At 37.4% G+C, this 27328-nt stretch overlaps 1 protein-coding gene across 4 annotated transcripts in view; it reads left to right on the top strand.

Moving 5' to 3' along the window:
• Positions 1–27328, top strand: part of XPNPEP3 (X-prolyl aminopeptidase 3) — a 46578-nt gene that overhangs the window by 14694 nt on the left and 4556 nt on the right. For all 4 annotated transcript variants that reach the window (XM_010983530.3, XM_064491417.1, XM_010983532.3 and 1 more), the window contains 7 exons: positions 5862–6269; positions 8162–8364; positions 15788–15850; positions 16740–16853; positions 20209–20294; positions 25450–25630; positions 26676–26796. In XM_010983530.3, the coding sequence (XP_010981832.3) occupies positions 5862–6269; positions 8162–8364; positions 15788–15850; positions 16740–16853; positions 20209–20294; positions 25450–25630; positions 26676–26796 (1176 nt within the window). The remainder of the gene's footprint in view (positions 1–5861; positions 6270–8161; positions 8365–15787; positions 15851–16739; positions 16854–20208; positions 20295–25449; positions 25631–26675; positions 26797–27328) is intronic.

The raw sequence follows: 27328 nt of genomic DNA, 5'->3' as shown, positions 1-27328 counted from the left end.
TTAATACTGAGAGGAGAAAGACAATTTTGAAATATATTAACTTTCATGTGGTTTAAATACTGGTACATTAAAAATATATACTTGTCTATTTCTCTCTTTAACCTTTGTGCATATTTCTCATTTGTATCCAGAAATTCTCTGTGGTAGAGATTAGCAAGAATCTGCCCCAGAAAAGAATTTAAAAAAGCTCTTAAATCACTTGAAACTCATTCTTCTTGTTGTGTGAAAAAGCCAGAGATGTTCGGGGTTTTATGTAAATAATTATTTTGATTAGGGATAGTGGTTGTCCCTGCAAATTTTACTGTTTCAAGATCCTGCCTAGCCTTGGATTACCAGAATGACAACCTCTTCAAGTGTATATTCTTTATTGTGGTAGTAATTATAACTAATATTTATATAGTGCTTACTGTTCTAAGTATTTCGTTAACTTCTTTAATATTCCTGACATTTTGTGCAGTGGGTGCTATTACTGTCCATTTTATAGATGAGGAAACTGAGGCACAGAGCAGTTTGGTAGTTCTCCCTAAGTCACTCAGTAAGTTGTTAAGCCAGAATTCCAACTCACAAAAGTGTGAGTCCACACTTAACCACAAAACAGCACATAACACTTGTGCCAAAGAATACTATCTGGGAATTTTTTTGAAGTCTCTTTTTGTTATAATATTTTTGGTAAGAAGTTCAACTGAGAGAAGTCTTAGTGTAAAAGTTATTTCAGCTTTAGAGTTGTCTCTTGGTATCCGCTGGTGATTGGTTCCAGGACCCCCTCAGATATTAATATCTGTGGCTGCTCAAGTCCCTTACATAAATTGGCGTGGTATTTGCATACATCCTCCTGTATACTTTAAACCAGCTCTAGATTACTTATAATACCTAATACGTTGTAAATATTATGTAAATAGTTGCTCTTGCCCAGCAAATTTGAGTTTTGCTTTTTGAGACTTTCTGGATTTTTTTTTCCCCAAATATTTTTGTTCTGTGGTTGGTTGAATCCCCCAGATGCAGAACCTGTGGATATGGAGGGCCAACTGTACTTTTTAAAAATGTGGCAAAATTTACATACAGTGAATTGTGCAGTTCTTAAATACACAATTCAGTGAGTTTTGACAAAGGTACAGCTATGTAACCTGTGCCCTGTTCCAGATGTAGAGAGCATTTCTGTCACCCTAGAAACTTCCTTCATACCTCCCGAGTCAGTCCCCACCTCCATCCTTAACCACTGCTCTGTTTTCTATCAACATGATTGTTTTGCCTATTCTTGACTTTCATGTAAGTGGAATCATACAGTATGGACCGTTTCTTGTCTGGCTTGTTTTGGTCAACATATGCAAATAAAATCCATTTAGAGTATTTTTAAGTTATTTATTTTGGTCATTTCATTTTTTCAGAGGGGTCTGTTTTACTTTATAAAGGAAACAGGTGTTAGCTTTTTCTTTACCCCCATACCATATAGTAATAGATCATTTTATGAACTACTTCCTTATATACAATGAAAACTAACTAATACTAAACAGAATTTAAGGACACTGCTTCAGAATCAGACCATGTTAAAATCCTAACCTAGTTAGTTTCAGAAAATAATTAACATACATACCTAGACTGTGGCGAAGACTTGCATCTTTTCATCCATTTTCAGTATTTATAAAACTTTCCTCTCTGGCTTTTCTCCTTGGCTGGTAAAATAGGAAAAACATTTTTCTTACTCTCTTGAGAGGCCCAGTCGTAAGTGTCCTGGAAGAGCTTTTCTTCTTGGCTGCAAAATCTCAGAATTGATCGTGGGACTTTGCTATTTGCAGAGTCCAGACTGTGACATCTAGGCATTTGATTGGTTAAATAAGCTTATTAGAGTAGCCCCTCTATCCTTAATTGATTCCACTTGATGAAATACTGGCTTTGCTTCTTAATACTTTACAATTTGACAAAGTTGCCAGAATGTCTATTTAGATATAGTTTTATCTGAAGAAATTCAGGCTAGATTGACTGTAATGTTTAGTTCTGTGATCAAAGGCCAAAACAACTGCCAGGTTTACCTCTAGGGTTAAAGTTCATTGCTTTATCGCTTTTTCCCCCTCCTTCAAATGATAAGAAAAGGTGTGTTTTTCCTTGGATAATTTTTCTGTTGTGACCAAGAGTTCTTTGTTTGAAATTTCAGAAGTTTGGAAACATTTAGTTAATAATCCCTCCATAGTGTTTATAATTAGTAAGCTTGGGGAAAATGTAGCCAGTGTTTTAAATATTTCTCATGTAGTCATTTGTATGAAATTAGATTTAGCAAAGAGGAATGCTTTGAAGGGTGTAAAATATGGTTTTGCAATCCCTGCTTTGATTTCCAAATTTTTATCTTTTTGCAGAAGTTACTTCCTAATGTATGTATATGTATACTCTAATGAAAATGAGAGATAATACATAGGTTAGGGTCATTAATATTATGGGTTTTCTTCTTATCTTCCAAAGTTTGAAGAAAACACACAAAATGAATTGATTTTTTTAATTTAGTTTTATTACATGGACTGCAGCAAAATGCAGGAAAGGGACAAAGTAAAAAGATAAAAAGGAGAGATTGGATAACCACCAATTATAACCAGTCTCTGCTTTTATAAAAGTATTTACTACTTGGGTAAATTGGGAAACTTCGAATATTGAGTAACAGTGGCAGACTTAACATGAATATTTATCAGAGAGATAAATAGTTAAGCTGTTCTTTGCTCTGGTACATAGTTCAGTATTCTGCTCAAGAGCCCTAAGGGACTCTTAGCCAACTCAGTCCTGCGAGAAAGAAATGTGGTATGAGCTCTTCTAAGACTGACTCTGCTGCTTTGCCTAATTCAAACTGACCAGTTAGGCCCTCTCTTACTTATTTCTTTTATTTCTTATCAGCCTCCTCAATAAAAATGTAAATTTTTCTATTATAGATAAATAAAAGTTAAATTGAAATTATTAATGGGTCACAAACTACAGAATTTTCTGGAGAGATAAACTCTGCTTAGGTAAAACAACTAGACAGTTCCAAGGTAATCATAAACAGCTGAGTTACATGTACTGAACATGAGTACTAAGAAAACTTGAAGGACTTTGCTCCAGCAGTTTCTCTCCTAGGACTATACCATGGAAATAAAAGCTTCAGTATATAACGCATGAAAGTACCCTATAGATGTAACTACAAAAGTGTTTATTATTGCAGCAAAAAGCTGAAAATAATATGAATGCCCACCAGTATGGAAATGGGTCAGTAAGTTATGATAACCTCAAGAAATACTATGGGGACATCAAGCAGAATGAATAGGAGCTGTGCGGGATGACTTGGTGGGAGGGAGTTCTATGAGGTATTGTGTTAGAAAGCAACATACAGAAAAGACTGTGTAGTATCCCATTTTTGTGAAACACTAGTGACTCAAAAAACCCTTAATGCAGGTGTATGTGTATGTGATTGTATGAGTATTGAGAAAAATAGGAATGGTTACATACTTACAAACAGGGGCAAGGTGCTATGTGGGTGGAAGGAGGGAAGGGGAGTGAGGACTCAAACAACAGAGGAAAGGGGGGTAAATGTTTAACTATTGAAAGAGTTCAGTGTGGTGTGATTACATTTATACACAACTACAATATATAGAGAGAGAGAAGTGAAGAAAACTAATTTAAAGAAATAAATCAACATGATCTGGGCTAATCAAGAAAGCCTTTTAAATGAGGAAAGTCTAAAAACAAGCATATATTGATGCCAGCATCTTGGAGTGGAATTGTTGTGGAGAAAGAAGAAATTTTAGAAAGGGGACACATTGTAAGCAAAGTCATAGGGAAAGAACAGATTGGACTGACTTACATAAAACGTAAGAAGGAATTAATTTCAGAATAATTGGGAGAATGATAAGAAAAAAGTTGGCCAAGTCACCAAAGACCACATGTTGTATGATTTCATTCATATGAAATCTCTGCAATAGACAAACCCATAGGGACAGAAAATAGATCAGCGGTTGTCAAGGGTTGGGTGGATTTGGAGGAAACAGGGAGTAACCACTGATTGGCATGGAGTTTCTTTTTGTAATGATGAAATATTCTAAAAATCAGTTAGGGTGATGGTTGCACAATTCTGCAAATATACCAAAAATAACATTGAATTGTAGATTTTAAGTGGGAGAATTATATAGTATATAAATTATATCTCAGTAAAGCTGTTACCCAAAAAAGTTAGCCAGATAAATTGGAGTCACCTGGTAGACAACATTAAGATCTAGGCTTAAGAGTTGGAATTTGATCTAATGGACAATAAAGAACCATTTTTAGGCTATGAATATGGAGTAGACTATCCATGGCTTCTCTTTTTTAGTTTCTTTTTTCTCTTTATATTTGTATTTTATTTATAAAAGTATATACTCATTGAAACAAAATTCAAATAATATAAAAAATGTTGTTAAATAGAAATTTTTAATTTATCTCATTCCCATAGATTACCACTATAATATTGTGATTTAAAAAAATATTCTTTTCTCTCTCTCCTTTTTTTTTTTTTAACATAGATAACATGGTGTCCATCTTGCTCTTTATGTTTTTTTATACTGCAGTGTTTCATGGCTGTCTTTCCATACTTGACATGGAGACTGGCTACTGCCAGAGAATAATAATAGTATCCCACATCTTGGAGTCATTGTTAAGATTAGACGAGTTGGTACATGTAAATAATTAGAATAGAACTAGACACGTATTAAGCATTCAATAAGCATTAGATGTTGTTTTACTATTATTAAGTGTAGGCTTAGAGATACAGCTTTTGTGTGTGATTGTTTAATAGTTCTTTTCTTTGGAAACCTAAAGTGAAAGCAAGCATAATCTCTATTTCAGAAGTGAAGCATTCACCCATTCATCACTGAGCTAGCAGCCAGGCAGTCTGCTAAATACTAATGCTAAGAACTAACACATAACACTTCATAACAAAACTTCTTAATATGGGTTTTTTTGGGTGAGCTGAAGGGAATCTGAGACTCTGAAAACAGTATGTCAAAAATTTGTATGTGCCTATGTGCAGTTTAGTAAACAGAATAAGTCCATAACTTTTAAAAGATTCTCTAGGGCATCTTTAAATCCTTAAGAACCATATGCTTTATCAAATTTGATTCTCATGACAGCCCCAAGAGGTAAATAATATTACTAGAGTTTTTGGAGGCTACAAAGATGGCCCTGACCCTCAGAGAGGTTATGTATACCCAGCTCACTGGTAATACAAAGTAAAAAGTAAAAAGCTCTATTAGAAAGGTATTATTATGCCTTAGAAATTCAAAAGGAGAAATTTATTCTAGCTCTTGAAATTGGGGAGAACTTTTTGGCCTTAAACACTGTTACATTAAAAACTATAGCTCATTTGACAAATATTTATCAAATGCCCACTAATGTCAGTTGTTATTCTAGGCCCTGGGAATATAACATTGAGCAAATAGATACAAATCTATATCTTCTTGGAGCTTGCATTCTTTTAGGGAAGTCATACACAGATAATGTTATCATTCTCATCACCTTATATATTAAAATTTAACGGCAACTTGGATTATTTGACTAACAATGCCTTCCACATAGTAATACGTAACAAATATTGGATTGAATGAGTAAAAGAATGAACCAAAAAGCTGGAAGAGACCTTAATAGGTCATGATCCCAGTTTTCAGGCAGGACCACATTTAACTATCATTTCTTCCAAATTTTTGCAATGGAGTAGAAATTTGAAACCTGGATTATCCTTAATTTGCCATGTGCTATGAGGAGATTTGGTATAAATAGAAAAAAATGAACTTAGGTGTCTCCATCTGGTATTAAGCTATCTTAAGTACTTTGGCACTATAGAAATATGAAACATCATTGTTGTTTGTCATTTTTAGGGGAGGTGACACCAGGACTATCCCAGGTGGAATATGCACTTCGCAGACACAAACTAATGTCTCTGATCCACAAGGAAGCACATGGGCAGAGTGGGACAGACCAGACAGTGGTTCTACTGTCCAACCCTACGTACTACATGAGCAATGATATTCCCTATACTTTCCATCAAGACAACAATTTCCTGTACCTGTGTGGATTCCAAGAGCCTGATAGCATTCTGGTCCTTCAAAGCCTCCCCGGCAAGCAGTTACCAGCACACAAGGCCATTCTTTTTGTGCCTCGGAGAGACCCCAGTCGAGAACTTTGGGATGGCCCCCGATCTGGCACTGATGGAGCAGTAGCTCTAACTGGAGTGGACGAAGCCTATACTCTGGAAGAATTCCAACATCTAGTACCGAAACTGAAAGGTAAGTGGGAACGGAAGTCAAATCACAGGCCATATTGTGATTAAGACCTTCCTTGCCTATTTAGACAAAGTTCTTCATTTCATAAAATGATTATCATAGCAGCATTCCCTGAGCACCATGGAAAGAATGTAAATCTTTTCCACAGAACTTTAAAGACTTCGTGTATTCATTTGCTAAATCTTCATTAGATTATTCATCCACAGAGACTGTTAACTATCCTACTTTGAAATCCCAGAGAGAGAATTTTCTTTTAAAGTGGAGAGTGGGCATGGGCCCCTCTTCAAGATCACTGACTAGTCTGTTGACCTTTGACTACTACTTCTTTTGCCAAGTCTTCAGAAAAGAGGCATTATTCTCGAAAAATTATCTGTTCATCACCAGCATCAGAATCACCTGGTGATGCATACTAGAATTACTAATGCATGATAGGTACTGGAAATGTAAAATCTGAGGCCCTCACTCTATACCTCCTAAATCAGAATCTGCTCTTTACAAGATTCTCAGGTGGTTCATATAAACATTTGAGTTCCTGCCTCTCAAAATAGTCACTTTCCCTACATTTATTCTGGTGAAATTATGATCACTCAATGTTTTGGGACTTCTTTTCTGGAACTTTTCAGAATATACACTACATTATAAACTATCCTTAGTGGTTCTTGTAAAGTTCCAGAAAAGAAGTCCCAAAACATTGAGTGATCATAATCATAACAGCTCTGGGGAGCATTTTAGTTTTTCAAGTGTCCAAAAGTCACTTAGAGCCAAATTTGATAAATAAGATAGATGATCAAGTTGGAAAATACTGATTTTAGACAAAATAATGTATGATGGCAAAATTTTAGTCTGATATTCTTGTATGGTTTATAAACCATTTCTGAAGTCAGTCTCTAAAGGAGACTTCCAAGGTAGTTTTCTGCAGTCATGGAGTAAGACTGTAAAACCGAGACAGTTGGTCTGTGCTTTCACACGCGGACATCGGGTAGTAGAGGTTGTCTTACTTTTTAGAAACTACAACAGTTAAATTTCTACTGAAGACAAGCTTGGAGTTTTACATGTAATATACATTGAAAACCATTTTTGTTTTAAAGTAAAAATATTTAAGAGATTGTATCACTAGTACCTATCCAGTCAGAAATATTCGGACTTTTCTCCTCGTCTGAGCCAAAGTACTTTGTATAAAACATACAACCCTTCAGTCTTAGGTTGTTGGGAATACTGCTTACAGGTTTCTGTCAGGAAAAAAGAAGGGAACAAGTGGAGACCTGGTGTAAGTGGAAAAGATTTTCGTAACGAGCCTTCTTATCTTGTATCAGGGAAAAATTGACCATTTCCTTGGGTCTCTAAAGTGAGAAGGTGACCTGTGGTTGTCTATAATGAGACATGGCAGATGGGAAAGGAAAGATTCCATGGATACGTGTGCATGAGCTTATGTTACCAACTGCGAGAGCTCCTCTCACCAGTACTGTTTGTAAGGGATGGAATATTTTTACCCATAAGATCATGAGCTGAGTACTTTTTTCTGAGTGTTCAGTTATTCAACAATGCCTTTAGCTCAGTTGTGGTGTGGAGAACTAATTGTCATAACTGTTCTTTAACAGTTAATAAATAATAAAATCAAAGCTTAAGTAAAGGCTGTCTCATTTGTCACCTTTATAGAGAACATCGCAGTTTGAAGGCAGAAAAGCTGTATATTCAGTCTCAGAATATCTTGCTATTTTCAGTGAATGACCTTTCCAGTGATTTCTCATCAAATCCTTCAATTACTTTAGTCCTGAGAGAGTTTGTGCTCAACCCTTTAGAGTTCCGCACTACACATTTTATAGTTTTGATTCTTGTTCAAGTCATTATGACAGGTGGTGTTTTATTTTAAATCTTTTTTGGTTTCTCACTTTGAGCCGAGACACATACACTGTGGTATGACTGGATGAGGCCAGCTCACACACAGCTCCACAGTGACTACCTGCAGCAGCTGACAGAGGTCAAAGCCAGGAGCAAGAACAAGGTCCGGGCTGTCCAGCAGCTGGTGCAGCGCCTCAGGCTGATCAAATCTCCTGCAGAAATTGAACGAATGCGGATTGCTGGGAAGTTGACATCACAGGTATGGTTACTACTGAAAAAGCTCCTTCAAAATTAAAGAATCTTCATCACTTAGGGTTCAGTGGGCACCTTGAGGCAGTGCAGCAACCTCACAGCACATGGACATTTAGCTTCTACTTTGATGTATATATATATATTTCACCACAATAATGTTTTAGCCATTTTTAAGTGTACAATTCAGTAACATTAAATATACTCACATTGCTGTACAACCACCACAACTGTACTTCTCCAGAATGGTTTTATGATCTCATTCTGAAACACTGTACCTATTAGGGAGTAAATCCTCATCCTCTCTTCATCTAGCCCCTAATAGCCACTGTCCCACTTTCTAACTCTGTGAGTTTGACCAGTCTAGGCAGCTCATATAAGTGGAGTCATCCAGTATTTGTCCTTTGGTTTCTAACTTATTTCATTTAGCATAATGTCTTCAGGATTCATCCATGATGTTTGTAGCATATATCCGAATTTCCTTCTTTTTTAAGACTAAATAATATTTCATTGTATGTATATGCAACATTTTGTTTATCTGTTCATCTGTTGGTGGTCATTTGGGTTTTTTCCATCTCTAGGCCAATGTGAGTAATTCTGCTGAGAACACTGTAGTAGAAATATCTGGTCAAGTCCTAACTTTCTTTGAGTATATCCTGAGAAATGGAATTGCTGGATTAAATGTTAATTCTATGTTTAATCTTTTTGAGGAACCACGATACAATTCACAAGGGTTCCAATTTCTCCATATCCATGACATTCTGGGTTTTTCTGTTGTTGTTTCTGTTTTTTTGTTTTTGTTTTTTTTTCCAGTAGCAGCCATCCTAATGGGTATGAAGTGATATCTGATTTGGGGGTTTTCTTTAATATAATTTTTAAAGATTACACTCCATTTACAGTTATTACAAAATATTGGCTGTATTTCCCATGCTGTACAGTACATCCTTGTAGCCTCTCTTACACCTCCTGCTCCCCAACCCCTAGGTTGCCCCTCCCCTCCCTCTCCCATTGTAACCACAGTTTGTTCTCTGTATCTGTGAATCTACTTTTTTTGTTATATTCACTAGTTTGTTATATTTATTAGATCTACATATAAGTGATATCATACAGTATTTGTCTTTGTCTGACTTATTTCACTTACCATAATGCCCTCCAAGTCCATCCATGTTGCTGCAAATGACAAAATTTCGTTCTTTTTTATGGCTGATTTGCATTTCCTTAATGGTTAGTAATGTTGAGCATCTTTTCATGTGCTGATTGCCCTCGAAACACTTTTAATCAGTATGTTTCATGCCATGCCTTAACCAAAATATTACCATGCAGAAATTTAGCAAAACAGTTCCAACTAATTCCAGGAATTAACAGTTTACCCCACCCTGATCCATTTTTAAGGCTTTTTCTAATAAGATAAAATGCTTAGTTTAATAATAATTACTTGCCTTACAATGTCTTATAATTAGATTAGACAATCAAAATGCACGTGCTGAATCCAAACATTTACAGTATTTAATGTGGGGTTGGTATAGATTTAAACAGATAGCCAAACCATCCATTTGTACTTTCTCGTGTTTGTGTACAAACTGTACAATTCTTTTGCTTCTTGGATCTATATCTCTCTGTCCTTCTTGGCATATGTCTGCTGATTTATTAAGAATCATAATCTATCATGAATCAACTGTAAATATTCACCAGCCAATTCTCCTACATAGGGGATAACATCCTGAGAAGGCTTTAATGCAGTCTGCCATTATATTTGATCATTAGTATAATTATTATCATAAGTTTTATTAGTATCTACAATGTTAATTTTACTTACGACTCCTTATAATAATACCTTTGTAGTTACAGGATAAATCAGGCAAAATAGTGGTATAATTATTTTGTTGTTCTCCACCCAGTCTACCTTTTCCCATATACCATGTAGTATTTCTCATTAGAGTATAAATCAGAGGCCATATCTGTTACTTCAGAAGTCAAAACATCTTGAGTACATAGCCACGTTCCTTCTCCCAGGTTATGTGGTTTGACAGATACTGGTGCCCAGGGAGAAGAGTCCTGCAACAGAACCCATTTATCTGCCACAGGAAGCACTGTAGTGCTGTTTCAAATTTGTCCAGTACTCACAAACTGCTCTATAGGGAAAGAATGGTTAGCACTCATTTGGGGCACTAAAGCCAGTAAAGAGCACCTGGACAGATTGCATCCTCTAGTTAACATCTTCTGTAGACTGCAGGGCCTGTAACTCTCCCATAATTGCATACCCTGGATTTCTGCTGGGGAATCCCTGGCTGTAGTGCTTGGGGTGCCTTGGACTCCATTTGAATTAAGATATCTAATGACCTCACTTATGTTAGCATGCAAGCGTGTTCTGTTCCCACTCCTGGGTTGATTTGGGCGTGTTGTCTGTCTGTGCTCTAATTAAAAGATTCACTTTGTGAGCACTGTGTCATCCTTCAAGTGGCTTGCCACACGTGTCCTTACTCCTGGAATGGGATACCTTCAGGGCACCCTATTCACGTTAGTAGTCTTTTTCAATCATAGGTGTTTCCTCACTGAAAGCAAGTCTGCGTGGCCAACACTCCTAGCCCAGCTCTCATTTCAGATGGGCCAACACCAGACGTGTTGTTGCCATTAATTACTAACTGCTTTAGTATAATTAAGAAATAAATTTGGTACCCCGAAGCAGTAATCCCTCCAGACCTAGATCATATGAGAAGTAGTCACTCCTGTACAGACTTTGGTTTGAGTTTTCTATAGCACTTCTCATGACCAACCACAACAAATTTCAAAATTCTCAGGAATGTAGCCTCACTAAGTTTCACTTAGTTCTCTTTTTTTTTGTCAGTAATCCCAGTGTCCCACATGTCCCTCCTCTTCAGGCCTATTCACCCACAGTAACAGGGCAAATAGCTATTTTTAGACATAATGTTATTATGACAGATGGGACATGTCATTCTACCATCATATTGTGATACCTTTTTTAAATCTTCATCATACAATCAATGGCTACATAATGTTCATTTAGATTATTTTTTGTTTTTTTGAGGGGGAGAGGTAATTAGGGTTATTTATTTAATTTATTTTTAAATGGAGGTACTGGGGATTGAACCCATGACCTCGTGCATGCTAAGCATGTGTTCTACCACTGAGCTATACCCTCCCCCCTACCTTATTATTAAATCAGTGTTTTTCAAGTTCAACCAGTTAAATAGTCCCACAGTTTGCTTCCTAACGCAGATCCTCTATGATAGATCCACCCTATGAAATGAGGATCAAAGAAGCTAGGTACCTTCATATAGTCATACACAGAGCTCCTGTCTCTTCATCCATTTTGAGGACACATGCACTCTGGGAAGTGTGTTTGTTAGACAATGTGTATTGTCTAGCTCCCTTTTTGGCTCTTGAGAAGAGGAGGAGATTTCAATCAGAGCCCTTCGCCCCAAGGGGCTTCTGAGTCAAAGCTAAGAGAAATATTATTCTCCTGCTTTAAGCATCTCTTGAGGCACCAAAATTATGTTAATTTTCCCTTTTGTGGCACCCATTTATTGGTTCCCTTTCCCTCAGCAACAGTCTTGCCTTTCCATTTATCATTAATTTTAACCCACACCTTTCCCCCTAACGTAGAATGTTCTGTTTCAGCCACTGAGCTAGTCCATTCCCAATAACGAGGGGAAAGATTGGATAATTACAGAAAAATGGGGCTATACTATTAGCTGTAGGGGCAATTTTTATTAACAATATGAGCTTCAGTGGGAGCCAGTGGTCCATGCCATTGTCCAGTGCATCTGCCTGGGTTGAATTCCTCCATGTCCATTCATTTCATGGACCTTTGTTGCTATTTCAGGAGATCCAATTAGGCCATCAGCTTGTTATTCCAGTCACCTTCAAACCCTAGCATAGGGTTTTTTGGTGAGCATCAACATGTCCTACTTTGATTTGCCCTTAGAATTTCCGCAGAGATTTACAACAGGTGGTGGCCCACATGTGGGGATCTTTTATTGTTCAGTTATTTGTGGCCCGCTTGTTGGACCAATTGCAAGTCTACTGGCAACAGCCCAGTAGTCAGTATTTACCCACATAATAAGGCTCTTATTTGTGTCCGGTTCCTCTGTCATGGCTAGGAACATAGCATGTAATTCAGCTTAGTGGATCAACTCATTCTTACCTTTTTTGTTAGGGATTTCACCTTCTGCTGGACTCAACATCTGCTTTCAGTACCAAATTGCCCTCAGTTCTGAAACTACCATTGGTGAACCAGACCAATTGCCTAGCATCCTTGGGCAGTTGGTGAAGAGGAAGGATCTGAGAAAAAAGGCCCATGGGTACCCTGGTGACATGCTCCATATAGTGCATTTCCATTTTATGATAGAACGCCTCTGGGCCTTGCCCTTTTATTGGAATGCTTTTCTGGCATGAAGTAATACTGTAAATGTACATTGGAAACCACTCTACATGAATGTAAATTGTTGCAGGCTTTCACTGGTGACTGATAATGAGAAAAATGCATTAGCGAGATCAGTGTGGGATACTGGTCTCCTTTAGTTTGTTGTATCCGTTGAGTAGTCTGGACCATATTGGGGACAGCTGAGTGTCTTGAGGATGTGGTGTTATTGAGCCCCCCTCTCCCGATGGCCTACTGTTAGTGACTTGATTCATTAGCCTTCCTCACAGGCCACTGGGCTGTCTCAGTGAGTTTATGGACACTAATATAACTGCACATGAAATTTCTTTATTCAGGGGAGTACTGCCTTCCAGGTATCCTGTAGAGTTTTCGGTTTTCTGGCTGAGTTGGCTTAGGTTAATTCTAAAGGCTCCATGTTGCCTGTTTGATGAGTACAGGATAAAGGGATGATCCTAGTTATTCTCTTATGTATATATATGTATATTACTCAGTAGAGGGGAGGAATTTCCATTCAAACGTTATCTCCATATCAATTATACATTCAGGTAAGGGAGACACCACAATATATATTGTTCTATCATATATTCCAGCTTTTAACCAGACTTTAATTTTTATCCCTGTCACAGCATCCCCATGTTCCCCTGAATTAACTCTGTCATCCCTAAGTGTCTAATTTCAGCCCTAAGCACTACTGTACACTATGCTCCTGTACCCAGTAGTTCTAAAAGAATTTCTTCTCTACCTCCAGTCATTCACGTATACATTTGTAAAAGGTCTTGAATCCCCTGCCAGGGACCCTGGAAGAAGATTGATATGAAGACCAGGGTCCATTTATAAGACAAGGGAGAGGCAGAGCAGTTGTCCATCTCTGGATATATATGGTGGACCCCTCCCTTAATCCATTTTCGTCAACTGGGGGTTTCCCTGTAACAAAAGTGAGCTCTAACATTCTCCTCCACTCAACAGTGTTTAAAGCCAGAGACATTGCTCCTTGATCTTAAATTCTTAGGAGCCATTTTTAGCAGAAGTTTATCAGGGTGTTGCATGTAAATCTAAAAAATGGCCCATTTCCTTTACTGAATAACCCCTTCTGTGGTTTTTTTGTCCTCCATCTATCATTTTGCCCTACTTGAATTATCTTAGTTGTAGTGTGTCTCACAAGCTTAGCTGGTTTGTCAAAACTTGTAGTGGCCCAGCTTCCTTTGGTTAGAGCTCCCCCTGCAGCCCAAAGAGGGTGAACCTCATCTAAAGAAGATTCTGAGCTTGTTTTCAGCCAATGCTGAAAGCCACAACCACACCAGAGTTTTTTAGCTGAACTGCCATCGATTTGCAGTTCTCTTCCAATCCATTTTATGCTAGCTCCTAACATTCAGGTTCTGTCATTTCCAGACTCCACTGATTTCAAAGCCAATGCTACTTCAAGCTAGTGGTGGCTTGGCAATCACCTAAGCTCATAGTTTATTTTCATCCCCTTTATCAGAATCATTCTTTTTTCTTTCAAAATAATGCCTTAACCTTATATAATTAATAATAATTCAGATATGCTGGAAAAACTGGATATCCACATGCAAAATAATGATGTTGGACCTCTACCTCATAACATATACAAAAATTAATTCAAAATGGATCAATGACCTAACCCTATGAGCTAAAACTATATAAAACTCTTAGAAGAAAATATAAAATTGAATCTTTATGACCTTGAATTTGTCAGTGGATTTTTTAGATATGGGTCTAGTATTCACAACATGTAAAGAATTCTTGCAACTCAAAGACATATATAGTCAGCTGGAATTAAATGCTGTGAAGAAAAATAAAGCAATGGAAAGAGATAAAGCATGATGAAAAGTGCTGATTTAGATAGGGTGGTCAGGAAAGGCCTCTCTAAGGATGACACATTTAAGGAAAGATCAGAATATGAAAAAGGAGCGGCCAAGCAGATAATCCCATTGCTTCCCACTTGCTTTTCCTCTCTGGGGCTTTATGATGATGTCATTACCTTGTATTGAGAAAAGTTATTAAAAACATTCCTTCCACAATTCATTTACTCTCAGAATAAGAAGTCAAGAGAAGTCTGTAGTTGTAATATCATATAATCATATCTCTGTGTAGCTGATTTGTTTTTATCCCACAGACATTGGAAATTATATAGCTGACAGTTTCTCTTTCCACGTTGACTGCTAGAAAACTCAGGGATTAATTTGTGCCCTGTCTTCATTGGCCATAGTACTTGTGAAGGTCATTATGGTGTGCCATTTTTTTTTTTTCCTAGCTCCATTACCCTCAAACCTTGATTTTCTTTAACTCTACCATGAATTTATGCTCTCCTGTTATATTTTATGTATCCATGTAAGTTAATCAAAATCCTTTCTAGAACAAGGTGAATTATAAACATGTATATTTATAAAAATAGAAAACATATAGTCAACTATACTTCAATTAAAAGTAAATAAATACTAAAAAAAAAAAATCGTAACACATATAATGTGACTATCACAGAGAATTAAAGTCTTTATTGTATAGGCCAGTGGTTCTCAACTGGGGCAGTTTTGTCCCCCAGGGGACATTTGGCAATATAATTATCACAGTTGTGGAAGGCTACTTTCATCCTATGTTGAATAGGACAGCCACCAAATGAAGAATAATCTGGCCCAAAATGTTGATAGTGCCAACGATGGGAAACACTGCTATAGACTGGACCAGTCAATCCATAATTTCATATATTCCAGGGCTGTTGAAACATCTTGTAACCTAAATGACAAGTGTTTCCATGTAGCTTATTCTAGCTTACAATGTATATTCTAACTGGGAAGGTTGGGTGCCCTGCCACTAAGTCTGTCTAGTCAACTATTCCTGAAAGCACTTTTTTCCTCTTTGGAAATCTATATTATGATGCCTGCAAAGTCACAGCTTCAGGTCAACAAAATTGAGGAGAAACGTGCTTTTCGTTTGAGCTCCAGTATTTTGAATATTTGAATAAGCAACATAGTTAAAATGAGACTGTTCTTTTCATCCTTCCTTCTCTTTGCAGGCTTTCGTAGAGACCATGTTTGCTAGTAAAGCCCCTGTGGAGGAAGGCTTTCTTTACGCTAAGGTGAGCTTTAAATGGCTGGAAAAGTTTTGCTGGAGGCAAATGTAATTTCATTGATTTGCACATGGCATCCATTTGGCTTTCATGGAAGTGAGCAGGATATCAGTGGAGAGGGTTTGGTTCTTAAATGTCACAGGTAATTTATTAGATGAGCCTAAAATGTGAAGAGCCACAACTAAAGGAGAAAATTGCAAAGTATAACAGATACAGAAGGAAAGACTTTCACAAATGTGAGGTAAGAAGAATACTGTTCAAGTAAATGTAAAGGCAGAGAATCTGAGGCAATATGGTAGATATCAGATACGAAACAGTCGCCAGCTCTGTCCTAGGACATAATGAAGTTAGTAGAGTTTACCACTTGCCTAGCATCCTTTTTTATAGTTCCAGAGTCTGTAGGTTGGTAGCTTTTTGAAAGGTTGAAATTGCTCATTGAGAGCTGTTGTTCAAAATGCAAGCTGTATTCCAGTGTTGATCTAAATAAAAATAAACAAACAGTAACTTTACATGACTATCTCTGTACTCAGCCTTCATCGTAGGTTTTCTGTGTTCTCTTCTTGACTTAACAGTTTGAAAATCATAGGAAATTTAGAGCACTCAGAAGGAAAGAACAGATTTAATAATAGATTTGAATAACAGTATTGGGCTGAGAATGAAAAAGATAGACTGAGTATATACATCTATCAAAATTCATCAAATTGTACATCTGAAAAAAAAGAAATGGACTGAAATTATAGCATAAAATTTCAGTTAAATGTGACGGCTGGTTTTCTAGTAATGACTTCAGTACTTGAGTAGACGTATGGGCCATTGAAGAGAGCCTGGGCTGGGACAGCCCTAAAGAAATCCTTTCTTCAGTTTAGACTTTTAGTCATACTTTGCTGTTGTTTTTCAGTTTGAATTTGAATGCCGGGCCCGTGGTGCAGACATCTTAGCCTACCCGCCTGTGGTTGCTGGAGGTAATCGGTCAAACACTTTGCACTATGTGAAGAATAATCAACTCATCAAGGTACACAAAATGCTTTCAGTGCTGCTCCCTCTGGGTCCAGATGCCCTCTTAGAAAACTCACGGTCCCTTCACCCTCAGCTTTCACAGAATAACTGCCATTCATAAATCATGGTGTTTATAAAATGCTTTTACAGGCATTATCTCATTTGATCCTTCCATTAGCACTGTGAGGTAGGAGCAGTCATTAACATGCTTGTTGAATAGATGAAGAAAATAAACTTTAAAAAATTAGGTAATTCATTAGTGCTGAACCATCTATTCTATTCTAAAGCCTCTGCTCATTTCCTTTGATAACACTGCTTCTCTAAGGACTTGTGGCAGCAGTGGGCCAAGCACATTGTGGAAGCAGGCAGATTTTAAGGATACCTTATTAGCTGTGAGGGAAGTTATCTTTTATGGTTTTCTCCCCAAGTGACTATATAAACAGAGAATTGTGTATTCCTTTAATAAGTCTACTTCTAATTATATATTTTAATATGCAGTAAATTCAAAAGAATAAATATAGCAAATGTGTGAATTACACAACATAATTTTTTTAAATGAATACCCGTGAACCAACCAGTCAACTCAAGAGCTAGAGCATTACCAGTATGTTACATCTACTTAGGTACCCTTATGCTCTGCCATCCTACAGCCCCTCTCCCAAAGGGCACTTACTGATACCCTAACTTTTTGTCACTGTCTTGATTTCTTTCAGTAGTTTTATCTTATAGACATGATTCCCCCAGACAATCTTCATTAGTTCTGCTTGTTTAGGGACTATATGAAAGTTATATACTTCTGTATGTAGTTTGGGGGACTTAACTTTTTTTTAACTCAAGTATGACAATACACATTTTTCTACTATTACAAGCAATGTTCTGTGAACATTCTTGTATATTATTCATGGTATATAAGTTCTCAAGTTTGTCTAAGGACACTTAGTAATCGAATTGCTGGGTCATCAGATGAGCATATGTGCAACTTTAATAAAAAATACCAAACATTTCCAAAGTGGTTATATCAATTTATATATCTCTTCCTTCTGAGATAGTTTGGTAGATTATATTTTTCTGCCATTTTGTCTAAGTATTTTAATTTACCCATAGTGTCTTCTTATCTTTTAATCTTTTGTGTTTGTAGTTATGTACCTTTTTACATTCTTGATATATTTTTGCCTTTTCTTTTTTTCTAATAGATCTTAATAGACCATTTCTTTAAAATGTAAACATACATATTCCTTATGAACTAGCAATTCCTTTTATAGGTATTTTTCCGAGAAAAATTGAGACATATGTCCACAAAATGCCTTGTACTAGAATGTTGATAGCAAGTTTACTCATAATAATCCAGGGGTCCATAACCAGGATATTGCCACATGGTAAATTCTTAAACTAAAAAGGAGCAAACTATAGCACTCCAACCGCATGAGTGATCTTGAAAGCATTATGCTGAAAAAAATAAGCCAGACACAAAAGATTACAAACTATTTGACTCCATTTATATAAAATTCTGAAATAAGCAAAACTAATCTATAGTGATAGAAATTTGATCAGTGGTTGCTTCTGATGCAGCATTGACTGGGTTAGGGGTGTGAGGTGTGGTTACACGGCTGTATACATTTGACAAAACTGACTTAAATTTGTATGCTGAAGATCTGTGCAAAGAAATCTCACTAGAGGTTTGTTGGTTTTTACTAGTCGTTTAAAACCAACTTTTCACATCATTAATGCTGTTTTGACTTTGTTTATCATCTCATTACCTGGTGCCCTGGCCTTTGTTAATTTTACTCTTCTACTCTTTGTGTTTATTCTTCTGTTCTTTTTCTAGCTTCTTAAATCGGATGCTAAACTCATTCATTTTCATCCTTCCTTCTTGTCTGGTTATTCAAGGATAGAGATCTCACTTTCATTACATTCCTACATCCTCTCCATTCAGTCCTTCAGCGGCTTCAGTTAGACATGTAGCAGAGCTCTCTGTTTTTAGCAAGCTAAACTGTCTTTTGTGTTTGCATTTGCCTTGTCTGTCTCTGTCACACTCTAGTTGGTAGGTCTGTCTCTCAGGAAACTAAATTTTCTCCTCATTTGTCTAATCTGCTACTTCAGCCATCCACTGAGTGTTTTATTTCAGCACGTGTTTTTATTTCCATTTGGTTCCTTTCAAATCTGCCTAGTCTCAGTGGTCTCTTGTTTCTTGTTAATCTTTGTGATTCCATTCTTTATTTAAACATCTCATAATAGCTATTCGATATCTGATCATTCCATTATCTGAAATCCTGGAATATCTAAATTTGGTATTTGTTGTTCCTACTGACTGTCACTCACAGTGACCTACTGCCTCATATACTTGACAGCCTTTGGTTATGAGCTCATATTTGCTTCATGGTTTTTTTGGGAAATCATGCAAGCCCAAATTGGGGGGATACTTCCTTTAACTGTTATTTGCCTATGCTTTAGCCGGAAGTGAAGTGGGTCCTAATGACCTGGGCCCTGTTATCTGCTGTGAGCATCCTGGGTTAATGCAATGATCTCCGGTTCATTTTCCCCACTTTGCTACACCTCCTTTCCTGTAAACTGTAACACTTACCATATCACTGCTCCCAGTTCTAGTTTCAGTTCTGGGTTGTCTTTATTAAAATAAAATTAAAAAAAAAGTCTTTAAGACGTCTCTTACATGATGTAATGTCATCATTTCATAAAATATGTTTTTATTCACGATCTAGTTGTTTTCTAAAATCTATTCTATCATTTTGCCAGAAAAACGCTACTTTCATTCTTAGAAGTTGCCATTGTTACGTTTATACTTATTTGGCCATTATTCTGTGCGCTAAGTTTCTGTGCTTATTTAGATATGAATAAGATATGGCCTATCTTCAAGGGTGTAAATAGAAAATTTCAGTGTAACATGACAAGTAGTAAAACTGAGATGTACCCAAAGGGCTTTTTTTGCCCCCACATGTATTTTGATGGAGAGCAGAAAGGGAAATGATATTCTAAAGTTAAATGGTTAAAGGTAATTGCATTTGAATAAAGGCCCTGGATACCAACTTGTATAGAATTTTTTTTATTAGTAGTGATAATGGTAACATTTATGCTGTGCTGATGTTTACACCTAGTAAGTCAAACCCAAGCACTGTGGTTCCAGAGCCAATGCACATAACTGCTATACAGTGCCGTCTTACTTTAGCCAATGTGAAGTCATTTGAAAAACTTAGGTGCTATTTCTTGTGAGAAGGAATCAGAGAAGATTAATCTACTTTAAATTAGACCCTTTTTTTTAATAAATAAAATGAAAGGCATAAAGAGTTTAAATTAGAAGAAGAAACAACCGACAGTCGTAAAGTCACCTGCTTTTGCCTATCTTACTTTTGTTCCAGGATGGGGAAATGGTGCTGCTGGATGGCGGTTGTGAGTCTTCTTGCTACGTGAGTGACATCACTCGAACCTGGCCTGTCAATGGCAGGTAGGGCTTCTACAGATCCCACTGCTTCTTAGGAGTATGAGTTGGAATGTGGATATATTTGGAATAAACAACTAGAGAAATAGACAGGTCCCCTCTAGCTCAGGTTAACTGCCTTTGCAGAACTCCTGGTTATTTTCCTCAAGAGTGTTTTATTCATTTATCTCAGGATCAGGCACCTAAAAACACCTAGTTAATACACCTGCACACACATTTTTTAAAAAAATAAACTTAAAGTTTTTATTTTCTGATTATATAAATAATATTTAGATTATGGTAGAATACTTTGGCCATATTAACCCCCCACAGGTAATAATTATAGAATCTGGACAAAATATTAAAAACTAGTATTTGGAGGCACCAGAGAGCTTCCCAAAACTGGCAACTGCAGCATAACTCTTTCCCTGAAAGAAGAGCTATAATGAGTAAGATGTTAGAGATTTTTGCTTGAGGGCATTCCCCAATCTGCACAATTTAGGCAGCAGGAAGTCGCTACAGCATTTGGGCATAAGGTATCAAAGAACAGAGTTAGGTACTAGCAAACAACCAGAAAGATGGGGGGAAATCCTGGAAGAAAGGGTTCTGCAGAGAGGGTGAGACCGAAAATTTGCATATAAAATATTCCAAAATCCTTGGCTGATCACTACATTATAAGTTGGGCAGAGACCCCAGGAGGCTGAGCAAAATACCAGCAGCTAGAATTTGAATGGACTGAGCAGAGCTTTTAGTTGCTTCTCACTAAGAGCAGTTTGCAGTTTTAATCCAGCCAAGTTAACAAAATCACTTTTCAAAAGAACGTAACAGAATTTTAGAGTCTCTACATTGTATTATTCTTAATTTCCAATATTCAGTTAAAAAATTGCTAGACATAAGAAGAATCAGGAAAATGTGACCCATAATCAGGGAAAATATAGTCAATAAAAACAGATCCTAAATAACCCTAATGTTCCAATTAACACGCAAAGACTTTAAGGCAGCTAACAATAGATGTGCTCAAGGAATTAAAGGAAGATATAAGTGTAATGTGTGAACAGATGGAGAATCTGAGTAAGAAATAAAAAAATATAAAAAGAATCAGGGATACTGGGGAGATGACAACAAAAAATAGTTTTTCAATCTCTCCAAATTGTCCAATAAGAATAGAGCAACTAGGTAGCAAAACCAAATACTACATGATGGAGTGTCACTAAAACCTCAATATACAAACAGTTATGAACACACTACATATAGCCACAAGGCCTGGGTGGTATCAGTATCTGTGTGGGAGGCAGAAGGAGGCAGCAATTGTAGGGGGTGCTATGAGAATGATACGAGAACCCCAAAATACCCAACAACTATTCACTAAAAGGATGATGAGCCATTCTGAGAACAGAAGCTGAAAACAGGAAGGATTTGCCAATCCAATGGCTCAAGAAAGTCTGAAGGTGCTGGGCTCCCTTCTAGGACAGGGGCTCAGACTTAAGGGGAACTGCTGGAAGTAGATTTAAAACTGAGTAGGTTAGGGACTAGAGAGAGGAAGGAATGAGATCCTGCAAATCCCAGTGGAGGGGAGGAACTAAACCTGGAAAAATCAGAAAGCAGTTGCCATATGTTTTACCACTACACCAAAAAAGCAGATTACATTCTGTGAAGCATAAATCTTTCCTAAATCCTGCCTCACTCTAAAAGTACAAGAAAATTGATTTCACATAAAATAAGCAAGTAAAAAAAGCATCAAGGTTAAATCTCACACAGAATTATTAAAAGCAAAAAGAGAATAAGGAGCAGAATAACATCCCTACAGATGATGAAAGCATGCCACAAAGACATGGCTACAAAATAAAAAAGTGGCCTGCTGTTTCAGAACAACCTAAAATTTTTAAGCAGAACATTCAGAACATGAAAGAACAATGTAAATCAGAATTAGAAAATCTTAGAAATGAAGTGACAAACTCAGGAAAGAATTAGAAATAAAATTTGAAATCATTCCAGAAAAAAGTCTAGACTTAAAGGTACCCAACAGCAACGAAGCACAATAAAACCTTAAATAGATGGTGAAACGAAAGAAAACTTTAAGAATCAAAATGAAATAAAAAGAAAAAGATTATAAGAAAAATGGCAAATATTAAAGATAGGCAAAGAAGTTAGAATATACATATAAAGGAATCCCTGAAGAAGAAAACTAGAGCGAGGGGACAGAACAAACACTAAAAACTATAATTCAATAAAATTTTGCTGAAATTAGAAAAAAATATTTGAAACTACCTTTGAAAGAGCATACCATGTACCTGAGAATATCAACCCAGAAAAAAACAGTAAGACATAGTCTAGTAAAATTCTGAACCTGCAAGAAAAAGAAAAATTCCTTTTGAGATCTAGAAAAAAAAGAACACATGATTAATAAAGGAAAGGAAATTAGACTTTTATCAAACTTTCAAAAACAATGCTTTCTGCAAGAAGAAAACAGAATAACATATTGAAGATGCCCAGAGAAGAAAAGTGTGAGCCAAAGGTTTTATCTGCGGCAAAAGAAATTTTCAGCAGATAGGGTACAAATTGTTGTGTAGGAACTCAAGCTGTATGATCAGGAATGAAAGAGGATATCACAATAAAACCTGAAAATAACAAAGGATAATACTATGTGAACAACTATATATATTCATCATTGTTAGTCATTGAGGAAAATGCACATTAAACTTCTACCCATCCACTAGCATGGCTTAAATAAAAGAGACCAACCACACCGAGTGTTGGCAGTTACGCAGTGCAACTGGAACTTTCATACATTGCTCTTGGTGGTGGGAAATACTATAATCACTTTGGGGAAGTTTTTGGCAGTTTCTTATAAAGTTAAATAGACACTGGTCCTTTGACCTAACAAATCCACTTCTAGGTATTGACCTAGGAGAAATGAAAACGTATGTCCACAAAAGACTTATACAAGAATATTCCTAACAGTTTTGTTCACAATAGCCAAAAGCTGGAAACGACAGGAGAATGAAGACACAACTTGTGGTCTCTTCATACGGTGGAATACCACTTAGCAGTACAGAGGGAACAAACTACTGATTGAAGTAATACCATGGACATTGTGCTGAATGAAGGAAGCTGAACACAGAAGAGTACATATTGTATGATTTCATTTACATGATGTTCTAGAATAGGCAAAAAGTAAGGTAAAAATAATCAAACCAGCATTTCCCTCTGGAGGTGGGGGATTGATTAGGAACAGGCATGGGGAGTGTCCTAGGGGGTTGGCAGTGTTCTGTATCAGATATGGATCTGGATCAATCAGAGTCCTCCATATATTATGTATGTGTGTATGTATAGGTAGGTAGTTAGGTTCCTGACTGATGATTGGTTGATTGATTTTAAGGAATTAAGCAGTGATGGGATTGGCATGTCTGAATTTTGGAGGGCAGAACTGCAGGCTGGAAACTCAAGCAAAAGTTGATACTGCATCCCTGAGGCAGAATTCTTTCTCCAGTATAGCACAGTAGTGCTGGCATTTGAATTCATTTAGTGTAGGCTACCTTCTGATCCATGTTTCAGCCAGTCAACCTCATAAACCATTAGAGCCTGACTCCACAAGCTTCAGCATTGAATCTAGACCCTCTCCTTTGTGGACCCATATCAATAACTTCAGCTTGATCCAACTTTGTATTTCTTCCACCATTATCCCACACATTAATACCCATTTCTGCACATATTCCCAGATTTTTGTCTGTATAAATAGGGAAAGTCATGCAGTTCCTTTTGGATTGTAATGCCTCTCATCATGGGTCACGCTTTGTACCTAACTTTTCAGGACCTGCTGGGAATAGCATCTAGTTGTAGGTTTAGAAGCAAATACCAAGGCAACTGCCTCAGGAGAGACACTGTAGGTTCTCAGTCAAAACAAGGTTAACCTCCTCAGACGGGAGGAAGGGCTGCTGCTACTAACAAAGAAGACTCAGCAAAATTTAGGGGTTCAGTGTCCTCAGCTTCAGCAGCCTCGGCACATCCATTTGTCAGACTTGTACAGCTCAGGTTTGTGCATTTCAGTGTATGTGAAATTTACATTAAAAAGAATTGTTAAAAAATGTTTACTAGTACTGTGGTGGAGTGGAGTATGGGTACTCTCACCGAAGATACAAACATTAACAGTGCTGCCAGTGACTGACCCTGGGCGATGGATACATAGGTGTTTATTATACCATTATGTTGTATTTAACCACTATTAGGGGACATTTAGACTGTATCCGCTATCATTATTTTAAAAATCACATTTTTGTATATTCAGCTTTTTCTGAATTTCAAATGTTTTCTCAGGATGGATTCTTAGAGCAGAATTACAGACTTAAATTTTATGAGAATCTTAAAGGCCCTTGATTTAACTGCCTGTACTAATTTACAATCCCATCAAAAATGTATAAAAATACATATCATAAGGAGGGAGGGTATAGCTCAAGTGACAGAGTGCATGCTTAGCATGTGTGAGGTCCCGGGTTCAATCCCCAGTATTTCCTCTCAGGATGAGTAAACCTAATTACCTCCCACCACCAAAAAAACAAACAACAAAAAACAAACAAAAGAATAAATTTAAAAATACACCTAATTACCTCCCCCGACCAAAAATTTTTTTAAAAAATTAAAAAAATATATATATCATATACCAACCCCAGCTTGATTTTTTTTTTCTTACTTCCCCCCATGATTGCTAAAGAAATTGTTACTCTGAGATTATCTAGGAACTAGTAAGTTACTAGTAGCCAAAGTATTGACTAGTTTATATCATGACATCTGCTTTGCCTGTGAGAAACGGATCCCTAGGCTCTAGGTTTTTGTTTGTTTGGTTGGTTGGTTGGTTGGGTCTTGGTTGTCTTTTTTTAATGGTAAAAAAGTGGGAAGGATCAAGGGTGAGCCCAGTGTGGCCCTCAGACTGCGTTCATAGCTGGGTGCATCTTCTAGCTTTACCCCATGTATTATCGGCTGCTGCCCCAGCTGGAAGGGTTATTGCTATTTCTGTTGCGCATCTAGGCAGGATTAAGTTCCTGTCATTAATGATGTATTGGTATTGACTAAATATCAACAATGCCCCATCATCACTGTCTTGAAGTTTTTATAATCAAGTTATAAGCAAACTTCCTGCAATATCAGATAATTCCAAGTTCAAGTTCTTTGGTTTTCCTGTCCCCAGGTTCACGGCGCCTCAGGCAGAACTCTATGAAGCTGTTCTAGAGGTCCAGAGAGATTGCCTGAGCCTGTGCTCCCCTGGAACAAGCTTGGAGAACATCTACAGCATGATGCTGACACTGATAGGGCAGAAGCTGAAGGAACTGGGGATCGTGAAGACCAGTAAGGAAAGTAATGCCTTCAAGGTACTTCACTCCTTTTGACCCCTGTTCTTAAGAACACCTGACATGCGCTTGGTTTCTATCCTATGTAAAGCTAATTAGACTTGGAAATGGTGTTTGTGATTCTTCACCTGCAAGAGGGACTTTTTGATAGAGTAAAACAAAAGTTCAGTATTTATTTCTCCCAGAAGATGGCAGCACATTCTGGCTCATTGCATCCTGTGTAACTAGCTCCACCTTCAGAAAACGTAAAATGAAGTCTGTTGCAAAGAGGGTGGAAAAGGACAAAAAAAGGAGACGTTAACTCTTAATTCTTTTGGAGTGATTTTGAAAAGATAGGGGTCACAGGGGAGCATATTTGTTGTAACATTGTTGAGACTTTTAACAATATCCTCATTGCTATGTCTTTAAGGAATTTCATCTGCATCCAAAATGTGGTGTTCAGTAAAAATTTAAAGCCTCAACTTTAAATTAAGATGCCAGGCGGTCAAGCCAAACAGACCACTAAGGCATCTCCTATCTCCAAGTTTAGGCTGCAGGGGTTCTTTTTATCAACAGAAAAAGAAGCTATAGATTCCTGCTCATGCCAACAAATCTTCAGCAGATAGAATTATCCAGGCTGGCAAGTGCCTAATAATTACTGTGTTATTTGATGTTTCACGCCTACTCCACAAGTTGCTGTGCGATACTTAGGGTCTCCAGAGTAGGCTTCCTGAGAGGGACGTGTGCACATTGAAAAGAAAGCTGTTCTAACATAATTATCTTCCCTCCCCCAAGGAAAGAGACTTCCATTTGCCATAGTCATTACTGGGGTTACCCCGGTTAGCACGTGGATAGTATATTCAATAGTAGGGAGGGAAACATGGATTACTTAGAATGCCGTTGGCAGAACTGCATGCAAGAGGTGGCCATTTATCAGGTCTCAAGCATCAGCCCAAAGATAGGTTAAACATAAGTGGCAGAACCAGGGTGGGCGGGGAGGGTATGAACACATATCTCAGATTTATGTCTGCCCAACATTCCCCTTAAGGGGTCATTGCTCTAATAACACTGTGATACTCTTTCCCAGGCTGCTCGAAAATACTGTCCACATCACGTTGGCCATTACCTGGGGATGGATGTCCATGACACTCCAGACATGCCCCGCTCCCTCCCTCTACAGCCGGGTATGGTGATCACAGTGGAGCCAGGTAAGGGGAGGTGCTGGCAGCCTCCAGTCCATTGGAACACATAATTCTACTGTCAGATAGAAAGTAAACACTCTATTTTTATCTGAGCCAAAGCAATCAAATTAGGAGATGTAGGAAAATGAATCTCTCCAGTGTAGAAGGGAACTTTTTGATTTTTCTTGAGCTTTCTTCTTCAACATCGCACAATTTGTTTAATTTGATTCCTCCAGTAAATAACAGGCGGGGAATACTTTCTATAAGTAGGTATTAAGAAACAAATCTTTTTTTAACCCTGCCTCTGCTGGGGCCAATTTGAACTAGTCTCCCACGCCATAGTGGTGGGCTGCTCAGTGCTTTCCTGCAGGGCCACTCAGACTCCCCATGTTCTCAGTTGCAGCTCCTCTGCAAACTGCACTGAAATGCCTTCATTGTTCCGCTTTTTTGGTATCCAAATCCTTTCTCCTAAGCTTCAGGGAAAGCTGGCGATCTAATGGTTCCATGGCTTGAACGGTGTGAATGTTGAGCAGCATTCAGTGAAGTGGTGGCCGTGGTG

Source organism: Camelus dromedarius, chromosome 11 (genome assembly GCF_036321535.1).
Source record: "Camelus dromedarius isolate mCamDro1 chromosome 11, mCamDro1.pat, whole genome shotgun sequence".
Lineage (NCBI taxonomy): Eukaryota > Metazoa > Chordata > Mammalia > Artiodactyla > Camelidae > Camelus > Camelus dromedarius.
This window is presented reverse-complemented; position numbering and strand designations above follow the sequence as displayed.